The 18,334-nt window shown below is 35.4% G+C and overlaps 1 protein-coding gene across 7 annotated transcripts in view; it reads right to left on the bottom strand.

Moving 5' to 3' along the window:
- Hepacam2 (HEPACAM family member 2) overlaps nucleotides 1-18,334 on the bottom strand; it is a 41,906-nt gene that overhangs the window by 15,567 nt on the left and 8,005 nt on the right. For 6 of the 7 annotated variants that reach the window (XR_013435300.1, XM_040291509.2, XM_040291508.2 and 3 more), the window contains exons 2-4: nucleotides 13,450-13,803; nucleotides 9,810-10,094; nucleotides 2,757-3,053 (exon numbers count right to left, since the gene is read on the bottom strand). Coding sequence is in view for 6 of the 7 variants with exons in the window: in XM_040291508.2 (XP_040147442.1) it covers nucleotides 2,757-3,053; nucleotides 9,810-10,094; nucleotides 13,450-13,803 (936 nt within the window). In the remaining variant the exon portion in view is untranslated. Of the gene's footprint in view, nucleotides 1-2,756; nucleotides 3,054-9,809; nucleotides 10,095-13,449; nucleotides 13,844-18,334 lie in introns of those variants that run through there. The other variant, XM_040291510.2, reaches the window with a different exon arrangement.

The raw sequence follows: 18,334 nt of genomic DNA, 5'->3' as shown, positions 1-18,334 counted from the left end.
GGCAATTATCTGACATTAAGACTGTAGCTGTCTTTGGGCCTTGGTAATAAGATCTTAATCAAATATTGGGGGCTCCTGATATTATAAAAATACCTTGGCTAAATATTAATGGAGAAAGTTTAGAGGATGGGAAAGTCTTAACTATAATATATTTCTACATAGTAAAGCCATGTTTTCTTTTGCAGTAAGCATAAAGAACATGTCTAAAATGACACTCAGATTTCCACCAAACTAGTTTACATACTTAATTGTGGATTACTTTAAAGTCATGTTTTGGGTAGCTACCTGGGTGTAAAGTTGGTTAAGTCTATACAAGATTAATAAAACAGAAAACAAAGGAGGTAGCTTAGCTGTTTATATGTTTGCCACCCATCTTAGTTTGTAAATGGGAATTCTTGAGATCAGGAATTATTTTTTTCATGTGAAATTTTTTTTTCATTCTCAGTGCCTCCTACCCCACATTTGACCCATAATAAGTGTTTAAGCAAGGAATAAATAAGTGCCTAATTTTAATAACCTTAAATGAATGTTTTATGGGGTCTATAAAAGAAATATGCTGCCTCAATGAAACATAATTCAGGTAAAATTTTACAGCTGCACTCTTCAATATGGTAGCTACTAGAAAGACGTGGCCAATTATGTCAAAATTTAAACTGAAATAAAGATGGTATAAAATTAAAAATCCAGTTCTTCAGTTTTATAGTTATATTCAAATTGCTTAGAAACCAAATGAGGCTAGTGGCTACCATATTGAAAATTGTGGGTAGGAAACAGTGCCTTCATTGTAGAGAATTTTTTTATTGGATAGCATTCTATTATAGGGTATAATATTTTCTTCATATAAAATAATCTTATGACAGTGTACAAATTCCAGTATACTTTTCAGGTGATTTTGCAAATATAATAGTCTCCACGTTCATCTAAAGGAATTCTAGGAGTAACCCATCCACTACACATTTCTTCATCCACATGCAGGTTTGTGGTAGTCTTATAATTATTGAAGGAGCTTTAAGAACTTTTCTCTTTTTGAGCTGGTGTCTCCCTAGCTATGTTACTCAGATTGAATCAGACTTGTGGGGTTCAAGGAATCCTCTTTCCTCAGCTTCACAAATAGCTAGTACTATAGGTGTGTGCTACCACACTCAGCTTTTAAGAGGTTTTTTTTAATAAACTCAAAATTCTACAAAGGAGAAAACATCTTAAACAAGTGATATTTGAGCTCAAAGTTGAGCTTGCCAAATATTTAGATTCCCAGATCCTATCCACAAGACCCTGATCCAGTAGGTCTGAGGTGTCTTAATGAAATTAAATTTTTAGCAATCTCCCCAGGTGATTTTGATTTATATGGCCCAAGAGCCATATATTGAAAATTTTAGCATAAGAATTATGAGGATTATGTTCTTACTGCATATATTCAAAAAAACATATAGAAATTCTCTTTATTATGGGTCCTATTATAGTCACAAGGGCCATAAAGATGAAAAAAGAGAGCATCAGTGGAAAAATATTAATGGGTGTTACTTTTTGTGAACCTGTTCTTTCACTAATCATATGCACCTTAACCTCTGCCTCCTGTTCAAACTTTCCCTTAGGTTTTCCCCAAGTGGAATCTTTTTTTTCCAATATGCTAAGAGGAATATAGGAAGAAATTGATAATAGCAGAAATAGAAATAGAAGAGAGAAAAGAAAAAGGCGGAGAAAAAGGAGAGAAGGAAGAGGTTTGGAAGGAAAGGAGGAGGGGGAGGGAAGGCAAGATGAGAAAAAAGAAACAAGAAAGAAGAAGGAAGGAAATAAGAGCATGGACCGGAGAGGGGAAAAAAAGGAGAATGGAAAGCATTTGGTCATAGAATTGCGGGTAGGGCGATAAACAAGAGAAAAGAGACTGAGATAATATTTAGCTTTTCATCCTCGGTTGGTAAATCATAGGAATATTCATTTTGAAAGAGAATTCGGATAGTAATTTGGCAAGGGAAAAGGTGGTTTAGTTTGATATGTTGGACTTACATGCTGCCTCTGGTATTTTCAAGCAGGAAGATCCAGAAGGCAGCTGGGTATACAGTTTTAGAGCTTTGAAGATAAAGGTTTGGGATGTGCCAGTGTTATACGAAACCATGAGAATGAGTGAAGCCACACAGGAAATGAAATGGAAAGATGGAAATTTTAGTGGACATCCATATTTTAGGCAGTGATTTTTAAACTTTTATAGGTCCATAACATTTCTAAAAATAAATTGATTTGTAAAAAATACTTAATTATACAGACTTAAAAATTTTTGTAATTTTCAAGGAGTTGCATGTATCATTGAGAATGTCCCTAGATTTCACATATTTAAAGGATGAGAAGTGGAACCTATCATTAACAATACGAAGAATAGTCAAATAGAAAAATCAGAATTCTAATGTACAGTGATGTATTTATCTGACCTAATGTAACAATAGATATAAACCCTTTAAATTAGCAGCCTACTTCTCTTGCATTCATATTTGTAAAATTAGGAAATTAATTGTGCATGTTTAGAAGTAATTTATTGAATTTCCTTTTTCTTCATAGCCCTTTAAATTCTGCAACAGAATTTCCCTTCATTTTGTTTTGGGTTTTCTTTCTTAGAGTCATAGAAATCAGTTAACATTGGAAAGACATGTTTTTTAAAGTATATGAACAATTCCACAAAGTTTATTTCTTCTACCTAGATATTAGACAAGGGAAGGCAATGCATTTGTATTTTATGAGGTACTTTCCTTTTAAGTTACACTTACCTGTGGAAGTGATGATGACTGTGAAACGAGTTTCATCTCGCCTTCCAGTTATGTTGTTGTAAGCACAGCATACATAGTCAGTTGTCTTCTGGGCTACTTTCTCAGATGCAACTTCCAAGTGAGGCCCATACTTAATGACATATGTTGTATTGTCAGTCCTCCGAATCCAGGAGTAGGTGTTGGGGGGATAAGAATCAGCAGAACAATCAAATAGAATGGCTTCTCCAAGATCCACAGTAAACACTTCCCCTACTTTTAGCCCTTTATCAGAATTAACTTGAAGTCCATAAGGTCCATCTGCATCAGTACAAAAAAGAAATAGAGGGGTAACATAAATATTTGCAACATACTTTGGGGGCTTGGGAGAGCTTAGCAGTATTTTACTTTCTTTGCAAGTCTTCACATGAGACTTGGGCAAACAGGTCCTTGTTTAGATTCCCAATGAATTTATTTGTAATAGTGAAAACCTGAAGTTTAGCTTTACAGACACTATCATTATTATTGTGACATTAAGTTTTTCAGTATTGTATTGATAAAGACACATTCTTGTTGGAAAACTCAATATTTTTGAAATAGTAATTGTACTTGAAAATATTTTTACAGCATACGATGTCCATTATTTTTTTCTTTGACAACCATACTTGAAAATCATCTATTTTTCTTCTCAGTGTGAGGATAGGTCATGCAAATATTTACTGAAGGCATAGTTTCACAAGGAACAGAGATTTGTGCAAATAGATATAGGAGTGTTTCATTTTTTCATAATATTAAAACAGTTAAAGAATCTTTAAAATTCCTACCCCTAAGCTAACCTTAAGATTCCACTTGGAAATATATATATATATATATATATATATATATATATATATGAATGATTCCACTTGGAAGTATATATATATATATATATATATATATATCTTTACTGTCATTAACAAATATTAATTGATCATCATTAAACTACTTAATCATGGATGTACCCTGGTGTTTTCCCACACAGTCCAAGGCTTTTATAGTATTTTGCCATTCCCATGGTATCAGGTCCCAGCAGATGAAGACACATGCTTTTTTTTTTCAGAGAATAAAAAGAGAGATTAAAATATTCCCCAGCTACAAAATTTTCTCATCTAGTCTTAAGCCCTGGCTTATATTGTAAAAACTTTCACATTTTAGACAGTATTGTACTAACTTTTCAGTGGATGGTAGCTGCTATTTTTTGGACGTTTGCTACGTGAAAGCACTTTAAAATCTTACATGTATAACCACATTTAATCTTTAAAGAAACCATATCTGATAGATGTTATTATTCCCATTATAATATTTAAAAATTATTTTTACATGATCACATAGTTTTTAAATAGCAGAACTGGGACTCTTTTAAAATATATGCATTTAATCATTCATATTAATCCACTAAAAGGAAATAAAGTAGAAGAGATATAAATTTATCAGAATATTTTCTTGTTGTCTGCCTATACTATTACTTCTATAATAAATTATTGTTTAATTATATATTAACTGTAATTAGTGAAATATTCAATCAACAAATATTTATTTGAGTGATATGTATAGATAATATATTTAGTATATAAGAGACAGAAATAATTTTTAATCCTTTTTTTTGGTTCTGATTTTGTTTTGAAAAAGTCTTAACACTCATTTCAGAACATGTGCAATAATATAATGTGACTAGACCTTACTTAGTAGGGTCATCAGTTTTGTCAACCATTAGTTAAGTGTTCTTTAGAAATTAATGAAACTTTTGGGGTCATGGCTTTTCTCATCTTTTAATATAAAAAACTGGATTAACTTGTTGCCACCGTTCTTTCTACCTTTCCAACACCATGGTTCATACTGTGCTAGAGCTATTTTAAATATGACAAGCCAATCTCAAGTTTGCAGATTTCCAGAGTGGCTCTTCATTATGTCAGTATTTTCTGACCGACCTACCTTTTGATAAACAATTTGCAAAGGTACAACAGAATCTAATGATTCAAAACAAGGGTTTATATTTAGCTAGGGAACATACCCTTAAACATTTTTCCTTTCTAATGACATAGAGAAAAAGTGAAGAAACCCACAGATTTACATTAATATGTCAAGATGAGGTAATCGTACTTTCAGAAAGCAAACCAAGAAACTAGTTTAATCACCCCTTGGTATTTGGGTTGATTGGCTCCAGAACACTTTGAGGGTACCCGAAACTGCAGATGCTCAAGTCCCTTACATAAAATGGTGTAGCATTTGCATATAATCTCCATACGTCTTCCTGAATATTTAAAAGCATTTCTAGATGACTGAAAACAACGTAAATGCTATGTAAGTAATTGTTATGACTTATTGTTTAGGGAATAAGACATGAAAAAGTATGTACACATACTGCATATAAGCAGTAATTTTCCAAATGTTTTCTACCTGAGGTTGGTTAAATCTGTTAATGCTGAATCTACAGATATGGAGTACTGACTGTATTTTGAAATTTAAAGCAATCAGGAACTTGAGGTAGAGGATTAAAATGAGGAGGAACATATGTTCCCTGTGAATGCATTAGCACCTTGTCACACTGTTTTCCTGTTTTAGTCTCTGATGAAATCTCAGGTGAAACCATTGTGATCAGGGATTTAGAACAATGTACTGTGAAGTGAAACCCTCTTATTCAGAACTGCACTAAATAGTAGTAGTTTAATGGAAATGAAAATTTGCTTTTACTCAATCAAAGTTGCTATTGAGATGTTACTGTGTGCATGACACTGTTCTAGGCACTGTGAGTGAATCGAGATGTTGAAGACATGGTTCTGGAGGCTGCATCTCCAGCTCTGTGCAGCAGTAGTGCCCCTTCTGGTTGTCAGCATTGATAGAACATTAGGAAAGCAAAGGCCTCCAACCAGTGTTCACACAGAAGGAAACAAATGGGAGGAATCCACAGTGACTGGGAAGAGCAAGACTCAAGTCTATGTAAATGAGAATAATGTAATCAAAAATGTATAGTCATTCAATTTAGGTCTCTTGTCTTCCCACTGGTTTTGGGAGTTTACAGAATGTGGCTATAAAAACAAATTGCCTCATAATTGAACACACATAAAAACCAATATTACTTCTTTCAAAATGTGCTAACATTACTCAAAACTTTTTTGGAACCTCCTCATTTGAAATCACCTTAAGACCTTGCAACAGAATGAAGTGCTTTCACAAGCAGTAATTCTTTAATATTAGAGGGTGTGTCCCAAAGTCACTGCGAACCAGAGGTAGTAATAAGTAAATAAGTCATAAGTAAATAAGATCATTGAGCTAATTTTAAAAATCACTCTAGCTTAAAATAAAAATGCTTACAAAGAAAGAAATCTTAGTTTATCTTCTCATCTTAGTTTATCTTCTCTTATTTTTATTTCAATTTTGCTACTTCCTCACTTGTTGGGTTTCATGACTGGCCTCATCTTTCCTTTTTGTCTTACTTATATGCTATATCTGGCTTTTCAGAGTTGGCCTCAAATCCCTCAAACTCCCTTCCACACCAGCCTCTAAGCATCTCTTCCATTACTTGGAACCTAACACCTTGAAGCATTTAAATCCCTTGCTTCTTAAAATCCTTTAAAAATCCTAAAATTCAAAGAAGCTCAATGTGAAAAAAAGTCATTTATAATTTTATTGCTCAGAGAACCAATATCCACATTTCAGTGTATGATCAAGTCTTTCTTCACACACATACACACACCCCCCTAACTATATCTTACCCCGAACATACTGCTTAAAATGCATTTTCATTTTCTTTATCAGTAGCACTTCAGGCTGAGTATCCCTCTACTTTGAGGCAGAGCCTAGCACATTATTCAAGGGAATGGATATCTAGTTGGAGATGTTTGGAATGATTCAACAAGGGTTTCTGATACTAAAGATGAAAGCAGAAGGATAATTCCATTTTGACTTTGGATTATGGTTCACTTTTTTGCTTTCAGCAGAAGCTTCCCAATGGAAATGAACCCATAGCCTCAGGAATGACTGTTTACTAAATGACTTGTAAAGTCACATGTCATCTGTTCTCTTTAACAATTTATGGCTGGGTGGGAACAGTACTGAAAATTCTGTCATGATGCTGCTTGCCACCCTGCTTGGGAGCAGATGGTAAGTATTTACCATGAATGACCCCTTTTTTTCCTTTAATTTTATCACTTGGAGTACCCCCCTGCAGCAATACCATATGTTGCACACAGAATATAGTGGTTAGTAGGTTATTAGCTGCAGCTAAAAGCATATACATCTTGTGAACTGCATGTAGATATTTGTCTGAATTATCAACTTGATATTGTATTCCATCAAGGCCAATACTAAATTATGACATCATAACCTCATAAATATATGATCAATTTTGCTATATTTTGTTATAGTTTTTCCTGACAAAATAAAAAAATGATTCTTGCTTTCATGAAAAAAAACTGTCATGGAAAAAGTGCTTTTAGAAAACAGAATAGATGATTTGTGCTAAATTATGATGTGGACCTCTATGAAGAAATATTAGAATGTGACATTTACAAGATTATTGAAGAACGTTGCTAAAGGTCAGAAAAACAAAGGGCTGAAGCACTATAATGAAGAAACTGTCACCTTATAATAGGAATCTAACCTTTCCACAGTATCATCAAGTATCACTGGAATCTGAAAGGGTATGAACAAAAATAATGTATTCCATTTTAGTCAACTTCAAGAAACTTTATTGAGTTCTTAATCTGTGTCAAGTGTTGCCCTACAGATATAAAGGTAAATAATGTGAAATTATTACTTGGGTTTGGGGTGCTTATGAGTGGAGGAGAGTCAAGGAAAACATAATGCAGTGAAAACCAGGAATGAGTTCTGACACAATCTCATTTCCTATTCTTTCCTACAACATTAAAAGGTAGTTCTTTGGGATTAATATTCAGTATATGATGTCTGGCCGGCATTTGTTCCTTTTGTATATTAACGTCAACCATTTAGACTAAATAATAAGAACAGCATAAGGATGTGTCCACATGGTCCTAGATTTTGATTTGAGTAGTATGTTCATATTTTCTTTTCACTATGTTTAAATAAATGAAATACCAAAGTCTGTGTTATTTGAAGTTGAGTTAAAGTTTTAATTCTTTCAGAATAATTGCCAAGAATATGCACATAAATAAACTGCACCAACTTTGAACTTTTTGCTCCAATTCAATGCTAGTCTCATAAAATAGGCACAGCGTGTAGTTTCATTGTGAATCTATTGAACTGCCTATATTTTAATGTAGATGGAATATTTTCACAATGATATAAGAATGTAAGATTAAGTAAAACCATCATTAAAATACAGCTAAGAATTCAGCTATAAAAGTAATGTCATAATCACAATATAAATTGTGACTTGTTTCCATAGATTTTAAGGTACTTTTACTTTGGCTTTATGCCTGGGTTCCTTCTGTCCCCATTGCCTGTAATCATTTCCTAAGACATTGCCACTTGCCCCCAATCATACCTATTTTTCTAAGTCCCCTGAAATGTCACTTTCTGCAAGAAGCCTTCTCCCCAGACAGAAGCAATATTTCCATCCTCTGAATTCCAATGGGTTGATATTATTGTGGTTATGATGGCTCTTATACAGTACAAGTCATTCAGAGTTCTAAGAACTTTTCATATAGTATCAGTTTCAATACTCACAATAACTGTTCAGAAAGATCAAGGGATTTACTTAAGGTCACACAGGTAATGACTGAATGCACTTCCCACTTCAATCTTTCTGATTACTAAGCACCTAAGTGCAAAGCTTTAGTGCCTCTTTCAGTATTATGAGTATATATTTGATGAGTGACTATACATATATACATATATACATGCACAAACATATACTTATATGCACACATATAACATATGTGTATATATATATGTGTGTATATATACAAATGTGTGTATGTGTATGTGTGTATGTATGTGTCATAATTCTCATCTTATTATACAACCAGCTGAAACCTCCACCCTCATGCCACAGAGGTAACAAGTGTCCTGCTACTTTTCTTGATAAGTTGTGATGGCAGCCATGCTCTAAATTACATGGCAGCGGATAAAAAGACTTCCTGATGTTACAGGTCATTGGTTCTCATTTTGTCCCCCAGGAGACATATGACAATGTCCAGGGACATTTTTAGTTGTTACAACTGGAGAGGGTTGCTACTGGTGTGCAGTGGGTAGAGGCCAAGGAAGATGCCAAACACTGTATTGCACAAGATAGTCCCCATTACAAAGAGTAATCCAGCCCAAAATGTCACTAGTATAGAGGTTTAGAAACTACTAAACTGAAATTAGAATAGCATTAGTAAACATATTAGAGGTAGTGCTATGAAGTGGAAAGGACTGGGGAAATAATGCAATAAAGAAAGTGCTTGGGTTCGTGATAGTAATATGACATGAGCTGAAGGGTTTGATAAACTTAACTGTGCACATGAGTTTAAACTCATGTAGGGAAAAAAAGACCACAAAAAATTGAAATCCAGAAATAACTGTTGATTCCTTGGGAACGTGAATTATTTTTGACAGAATAATTAAGTAGAATCTAGAATCTTCCTGCACCTTCTAGAATCTTCCCTGCACCTTCTTCTAAAAACAGCTGAGAAATGCGCAGAAAGAACAACAATGCCCTGGGGTGTGCTCTCCGTGCATAACCTAGAATGCTTTTTTTTTTCCCCTTGGGTGGAGGGTGGAGGTTTACAGAGCAAATTTCTCTCCCAACCTCACCGACTCTTCCTTTGGGGATGAACAAATTAGTACCTCTACATGATTCTGGGATCTTGAAATCAAATTCTTACTTTCCACTGCAAATGAGGCCACACAATGTACTGAATTCAAAATTATATCTTGAGTGGCTCTGGCCAGTATTTCAACTTGGTCTTCAAGAAATAGGATTGTGTTAGCAGATAAATTTTATGACAAGACAATGCCTAGGAGATATGACTATAAATAATCCTGAACTACAATAATGATAAAATACCAAATGATATCTGGTGTGATATTCTGTGGGAATATCTTTTGAGAAATATAAACAAACAAGCAACTTACAATAGATGGTGGGCATAATGATGTTACTTTCCATCTCACTGACAGGGTTCTTCACCAGGCAACTGTAATTCCCAATGTCTTCCTTAGTCACTGGGGAAATATGAAGTGTGTTGTTTTGAGGAGAAAAGGAATAAGTGGAACTGGTGCAGACAGGCTTCCCATTCTTTAACCACTGGTAAGCCAATCGGGTGCCCCCTTCCACCTGGCACACCAGGGTTATGTTCCCCACATACTCCACAGCCCCAGAGGAAGGGTGAGTCCAGACCACTGGTTTTGTGACAGGATCTGCAAAATCAAGAGAGAGAAATTATTTATGCTATCCATGAAAATACAATAAAATTCTCTGTGGTTTTTCAAATATTAAATCCTGGAGAGATTATTCCAACGTTTTATATTTTGTAAATGTAGACAGGCAATAATTAAAGAAGAGTTAAAAAGTCATGGGAAATGCAAACTAATAAAATATAATAATTTTATTCATAGAACCAAATTTTAGAACTTACTCTTCAAATATTGTATAATGAAGCCATTTGCTGTATAGATAATGTAGCTAGTAGTCAAAAACCCCAACTTCCTTATTTCCTGTTCACTGTGCTTTCCCCAACACCACAAAGGTATAATTTCCCAGGCAAAATGTATATGCTTATTTCCCTTTCTTGACTTGTCCTAAAGTACCAAGAGCAGCTGGTTGGAGTGATTGTGGTGAACCCAAATTTCCAACCACTATCAGCAAAGTAAACAGTTTACATATAGTATAATGTTAAAGAATCAAAGGAAAGTGTTAGAGACTCAATAGGCACAGTTTCCTCTTCTATATAAAAGAACCCAGTATATGTTTTAATTGTTTTACATTTGTGTTGCAACATAATGTTAGTTATTTTAACAAACCAACACCTACATTTCAACATTGATTCAATCTGATAACAGATTAAAATGTATTGTTGGGACTGTACTAAATTAAGAGCTATAAAAAAACAAATTCAATAGAAATTTTTGTTGGGAAGTTGAGTTACAGGAAAATAGTTTTATATTCCAAGTTTGACAGATAGTGGGTACTTAATATTTATCAAATGAATACATTTCCAATAATGCATAATATTTCCTTCTGAATTTCCACTCTGAAGTTGATGGGTAGAGGGTGGAAATGATATATGTATTCACAACCATTTTCAGCAACCTTCACCAATCTCTGAGGTTCTTGATTTTGATTTGATAAAAACAGTGACTTGCCCAGAGTTACCTGGCATTCAGTGGTAAAAATAAGAGGGCTTTAAGTCTAGCAATATTTCTCTCCTGTATTTTGGAGAGAAATGCATTTAATAATCTCCTGTGTATGCTTACAGAATACAGAGAGAATAAGATGGCATATGAGTGACTGATAATTTGCACCAATACTGAGACTTGGATTTCCTATCAAGGGTTCAGTTGAGGTTGATGCATCCTCCTCCGGCAAATCTATCTTGAATCATGTTTACATTTTCTTACAATGGAAAATGTGCATCAGACCCAATTCTCCAGCCCAGGGAAGATAGAAAGAAATGAAATAAAAGGAGGAATGAAGTTGTAAGCAACTTGTAGCGGGGAGCTGAGTACTTCTGAAATTTCCATCAATTTTCAAGGTGAGTTTTAGCAACTGGCTTGTCCATTTAATCAATCCTTTATCTTTGCTAGCAAGAGGAAAGGATTTAGAATAATATTTTGTTTATAATATCATGATTTTAAAAAATTGAACTATATATATTTATTAGGTTAAAAAACTTATATTTAAAGTGCATCTTTATGTAGAAACATATATGGTATGGTATAAAAAGATAACATGTGAACACTCTTTTATGAGGAGAACCAGTCATTAGAATAGTCATCAGTACTGTGAGCCTAGAACAGTGTTACTCAGATGTGGAAGTTTTCCTTCTGAGAAGAATTTTTGCTCAGGTCCTAAAAGCCAAAGAAGCCTTTACGGGTTGCATTTCCCTTATCAGGTCCAACTTCCCTATTAAGTTTTTGGAGAGACAAGAAAACTTCACAAAAATTCCTATATTTCTTTTCTTTCCCTAAAGTCGCCCTTCAGGCATCTGATTCCACATCCTTTATCTTAGCTCCCCTTCAGCCTCCCTTTCTCTTCAATAGTCCACTTAACATACAACCACTCAACAGGTGGTTTCTGAGTCTATTAATGGCCAGCAAGGTTTTTTTTGCGGGGGGGGGGGGGTGGGGGACCAGGGATGAAACTCAAGGACACTCGACCCCCTGAGCCACCTCCCCAGCCCTATTTTGTATTTTATTTAGAGACAGGGTCTCACTGAGTTGCTTAGCACCTCACTTTTTGCTGAGGATGGCTTTGAACTCACGATCCTCCTGTCTCAGCCTCCCCAGCTGCTAGGGATTACAGACATGAGCCACTGCACCCAGCAGCCAGCAAGGTTTTAGGCAGTAAAGAGAAAGCAGCAAAATTCCTATGGACCATAAATTTTAGTTAGGGAAGATAAACAATAAACATAATGACACTGGTATGTGTGTGTGCGTTTGTGTGTGTGTGTGTGTGTGTGTGTGTGTGTTTGAAGAAGTAAGATTATATTTTATATAAGTTGGTTAAGAAAGATTTAAGAGATAGTGTGATATTTGAGTTGAGACCTAAGGAAATAGGGGAAATACCTTGGAGAAAAGCCATCTAGGTAGAGTGAACAGCAAGTAAAAAGACCCTGAAATGTGTGTCTGGCCTGTTCAAGGAGGAGCAAGGAGGTCAGCAAGGCCAGGACAGAGGTGGAAATGGTGTCAGATAGGTGTGAGGATGTAGGGCCTTGAAGTCTTTGTTAGCACTTTGGTTTTATTTCAAGTGGGTGAGAAAGCTGTTGGAGGAGTTTTAAATTGCAAGAGGCAGGAGCAGAGTGGCATGCTACTAGAATAATCCAGGCTATAGCTGGTGGTTGAGGGGGGAGTCTGATGGGGGAGGTAAGTAGCTGTACTCTGTCTATATTTTGAAGGTAATGCTGAAAGGGTTTTCTTGTGGACTGGGTGTGGGTTGTATGGAAAGACAGGGTCAATGATCACTGCAAGGTTTTAGCCTGATAGAATGGAATGGATATTTACTAAGATGAGAAATATCAAATAAACAGCTCTAGAGAGAAAAATCAGAAGTTGGGCTTTGGACGCAATACATTTAAGGTATGCCACCTAGTTATCTTAATAAGAAAAACATATCTAAAAGTTAGCTAACTCCACTCCTCCTCTGAGAACATTTCCAGAAACTCTATTGTCCTTAAGTGTAGTTATTGAGCTCATTCTCCCAAAAACAGTGTATCAAATTAAAAACTTCATGTGACACAAATAAAAATACTACTGAGATTTAATTTATTTTTCATCTCATTATATTAGCAACTTAATTTTTGCAGTTTCCAGGGGAACTAATGACAAGTTATACTTATTGCTTGATTATTTTTTGCTGGGCATTGTGCATATCCCTTACATAAATGTCTGATCTAATCTTCAGAAAGCCTCATGAAGTTGATAATATCATTAGTGTCATGAGACATAGAGGCTTTGAGAGTTAATTTGCCCAAAATTTCAGAGTCTAGGAACTTTAGAGTCCTGAACCTCTGCTAACTCTCTACCAGCTTGCTATATACAGTCATAGTGGACTCACCATCTACAGTGACTTGTATCTTCTGACTTGAGGATAGAGTTCCATTTCCCTGAATATTGACCTTCACAATGTAATTGCCTTCATCGGTGAACTGCAGTGGGTTGATAAGCAGAGATGCATTGGGTGGCATCATAGTAAACTTGTGTTGGTATTCCAAGTCGGGAACCACAGACTTATTCACAGAGCCCAGCAAGTATTTGGGCATTGTGTGGGGCCTCTCAAACAGCCATATGATCTGGATGTCCGATGCTGGAGTGTGGAAGCCATAGTGCACAGGAAGGTAGAGGGCTTGACCCCTGATGCCATGGACAGTCTGTGATGGCACCATCACCTTCAACCCCGAACAATCCATTGCTACAAAGACAAAGAAAGCTGTGAAGACCCTGAGCCACATTTCATAATCCAAAGGAATAATCGCAGAGAGAATTTGATCAAATGATAATCCTTTTCAAAGAAGAGAGGCTTCTTAGTACTGACCATTCTAGTACCGGTTTCAGGTAGAGGTAAATATTTGTCTCAAAACCTTATGCATTAAAAAAGCTCCACCCAAAATCTATGCTGAATGCATGACTTCTTTAAAGGCAAGAAAAAAAAAGAAAAGCAGAAGTAATTATCTATAACCGTTAAAGAATAATGGGAAAAGGAGAAGTGGGAAAGATTGTTAGTTCTAAAGTCCAATGAAACCATTAAAACATTTGAAATTATGACTATATTAATGTCTGTGCCATATCATATCCTGATCAAACTATATAATTTCAGAAATATGGGGGAGGGAGCAAGGTTTATTTCATTCTAAGAATTTTCCCCAAAACCTTCTGAAATGGCTTAATATTCTATTTTTAGAAGTTTTCCCCTTTAGCCAAAGCCTTGTTAAATGAAATAACCCAAAGGAAAGTGGTATTAAACCACAATAAATCATGACCAGTCATTCTTGCCCAGGAGAGGAATCTAGCTGATGTGTTTGAGGAACAGCAAGGGGAAGGCACAGATGGAACAAAGTGGAGGAGGAAGAGAGTAGTAAGATATGAGTTCAGTGAGTTGGCCAGAACAGATTGGGAAGGACCTTACAATCATGGGAAAGACCTGGGCAATATGATTCTGAGTGATATTGGGAATGCAACTGGAGTCTTTTTTTTTTTTTTTAAAGAGAGAGTGAGAGAAGAGAGAGAGAGAGAGAGAGAGAGAGAGAGAGAGAGAGAGAGAGAGAGAGAGAGAGAATTTTTAATATTTATTTTTTTTTAGTTCTCGGCGGACACAACATCTTTGTTGGTATGTGGTGCTGAGGATCGAACCCGGGCCACAGGCATGCCATGCGAGCGCTCTACAGCTTGAGCCACATCCCCAGCCCAACAACTGGAGTCTTGCCAACAGAGAAGGGGTATTATTTTTTCTTGTGTTTTATTAGACTTGTTGCTGTGAGAATAGACTGGACTAGAGAGAAGAGCAGGAACAGAGAACCACTTTGGAGGTGACTTCAATAAAACAGACAAGAGATGATGGTGTGGACTAAGGTGCTAATGAATGATATGCAAGAAGGCTGGTGGAACTAAAGGATTTGCTGACACACTTGGGATGAGATATAAGAAACAAAGAGGAATCAAGCATGACTGCCATGTTCTTGAGTTAGGCCAAATGGAAAAAAGGAGTTGCAATTGATAATCCCTGAGGAGAAAAGGTTTTGGGGGAAGATCAGAAGTTAGTTTTGGACATGTTCATTTTGAGATACCCATTAGACATGTAAAAGGCCAGGTAGAATGGATATAATTGGACATGAAAACCTGGTCGAAGGGAATTTAAGAGAGAATGAGAGACCTAGATGACTCTGGGGCATGGAGGCCCAGTGCATAGTCTTGGGCAGTGTCTGGGTTGTTTGAACCCATGCACTTGCAGATGTATCTTAAGTTTGCATTTTTTTCCTATTTTCTGGCACCTGGAGGTATCCCTATCTTATACTCAACCATGACATATTGTTTTATTTTATTTAACATTTTTTTATGTATTTGCAAAGGAGAATCCTCCTTAACCTAGGCTAAAACGTTTCTGGAACTCTAATTCAAAGCTTTTTGCTTCAAGATCTTCATTTTCAAAGGAGGCACTATAATTCCTCCATCCCAGGAATGTTAGAAATGGAGAGAGAAAGTGGTGAGTTTAAATGTGGAATATTTTGGACAGTGAGAGAAAAAAAAGAGAGAATGGAACAGAAATTGGAGACAGTGAGTATAAACACTTTTGCAGAGTTTTTCTGCAGGATCAGAAAAATAGGATGGGAGTTGGGCAGGAATGTAAAATGTGAAATCAAGTTTTTACCTACTGAGAAAGATCCATTTGAAAGGGAAATGTTGATGAAGGAGAATGGAGATGAGTGAAGGTTGAATAAAATCCTTGAGCTGATGAGAAGAGATAGTAATTAAGCACAAATATGGGGATTTTACACTTTCAGTTTTCATATATACAAAATATGTATTCTCTTGGCTGCTGTTCCTCTTCAGAATTGTTACTAGGAAGCTTCAGTGTTACTAGGGGGTGGGTGACTTCATCTAAGTCATGTTATGGTAGGCCACTGACATGAAGATAGGAAAGGTAAAAAAGGTCTGTTTATCTCTTGCAATGATTTATTCGGAGAAAGTAATCATTTAGGCCTACCCTTGAGGAATCTACCAAGGATATATTTATTTTCTTCCTTCCTAGGGTAGAGGCATGAGCAGTTCCTATGGTTTAGGCATCTGGTGAGTTATTAGTACAGAATGAGACTTTGGGATAGGCAGGATGTTAAAGCAAAGAATTCAGAAGAAAGCATGAAGAGGAAGGAATGAGAAGGCTAGAGGGAGAACAGACCCCTAAACACTCAACTGAAAGTGACTGAATGAACTGGAATGTATAAAACAATAAGGGGAACATAAAGACTTACAGTATCCTTGGCTTCTCTATGGATTTGTAATTATGACTTTTAAAATAATAGACTTTGCATGTTCAATTTAGTCATTTGGTTCATATCAAAGGCATGATAGAGGTATGAGGATGTGCTTCTGCATCCTATTCTGGCAAATGAAAGAATGTTAAATTTGGAGTTTTTCCTAATTTGAGTAATTAGCCAAACAAGAAACTGGGTGCTGGAAAATCTAAAGAGTAGAAAAAGTGGATTGCAGAAAAGGACTAGTGGTCTCTGGAGGGAAAAAGAGAAAAAGAAAGAGGGAGAGTAAATCTATGTCTTAAAACTAATGCTGTCTAAGATACATGAAGCAGAAGAGAGGGGGTGAATTCTTTAAAGTCACAGATTTGGAAAGCTATTGACTATTTGGATAGAAGACAAGAACAGAAAAAGATTCTTCTTAGTGTATGTTTTCTCAGCATAAACAAGATACTTTTAAATACTTTTATCAGAATTAGAGATAGGGAACTTCTGACAAGAGCTATTTTTTGGTACCCATTGTTGGTAACTTAATATATAAAAGTATAACTTTCACTGCATCTACTAAGTGTGTTACTGTCTTCTTTTTTATTTAAATGAATATGAAAATATTTACAAGGGTCTTATGGTCAGTCCTGATTTTTGGATTCCTTTGTCTTATGTCCACCAACCAGTCTTAAATCCATCACTTGTAAGTTACTCTGAAATAATATTCAGGAAACCTTCTCTAAACTTTCAGAAAGATTATTATATTGGAGATTTTGACAAAGTTAAAAATTCACAGAAATATAAGGTCATAGTAAAGGACACACATGTGGGATAAAATAGTGATTAGTGGGTTATGTAATCTTAAGTCAATTTAAGTCTCAACCTGTTTTCTCACGTGTGAAAGGCGATATTAGATGATGTTCAAAGCCTCTCTTTTCTTAAATCTCTAAGTGTTTGTGTTCTTGACATCTTGAGGTATTCTCGGTATAGAGCAAACCACATTTGATGGTGAAGGGTCCAAAGAAGTTTTAAGTATTAAGATTCAATTTGTAGTCCGTTTATTAAGTTGCCAATCCCTGAATATTCTTACATAAAGTGACAATTCTGCATTTTTTTACCAAGAAATCACGGAGAAATGATGGGAATCTACATCATTGCATTGGGAATACACTGGGAAAAGCTGTGTGGCTTCTGACATAAAATGAGGTAGTTGCATCTGGCTGTGAGCAGTTTTGTCATTGACTTATTGGTCTATTTAAGACATTTCACAGCTCAATCTAGAAACCACTGCAAGACTAAGATGTTGATATAGATAGCCCGAATGCAATTTTGGCCAATCTGTTCTTGTCATTTGGGGAAGTCATGGTAGAGGTTCTCTCTTTCTCTCATCTCTCCCAGAAAGGGAAGAAACCTTTTAAATCTTCTTTCTTTGAAATTGTAGTTGAAAGGATTGATTGAAATTTATTTAATATTCTGGAAATAGTTGGGAGGCACTGTACTACTATGGAGAAATAATATCACTAGAATAGAAATGTTGCCAATTTTTGGATTGTTATTCAAAAAGTGGTTGGAACCTAAGCATGAAAACACTGGTTATAGAGTTTATGATTAAAGTTAGGGGATTAAAAATTTTATTTGATAAAATAGTAAATATAGTACAAATATAGTAGACCCAGAGAAAAATGAAAGTGCTTTAGTAGAAAATAACCATTTGTATAGCATTTACAATCATTGTTTAGGGGGCAAAACTAGTTCTGTGGGCTATTTTTGAGGCTGTGTCATATAATAATACCTTAAATAATATATTGCCATCCACATCTCTGGATATATTCAATGCTTCTAAATCAAATGAAAAAATGTTATTCAAATATGTACATTTTCTTTTTCAAACGTGTGTATGACAGAGTAGCACAGTTGTTACTTACAGATAGCCTACATGATTTTATGGAATGAATTATAGGTAGCAAGTTATAAGCATGTCAGCAAGGA

This window comes from Ictidomys tridecemlineatus, chromosome 2, assembly GCF_052094955.1.
Source record: "Ictidomys tridecemlineatus isolate mIctTri1 chromosome 2, mIctTri1.hap1, whole genome shotgun sequence".
NCBI classification, from domain to species: Eukaryota; Metazoa; Chordata; class Mammalia; order Rodentia; family Sciuridae; genus Ictidomys; species Ictidomys tridecemlineatus.
This window is presented reverse-complemented; position numbering and strand designations above follow the sequence as displayed.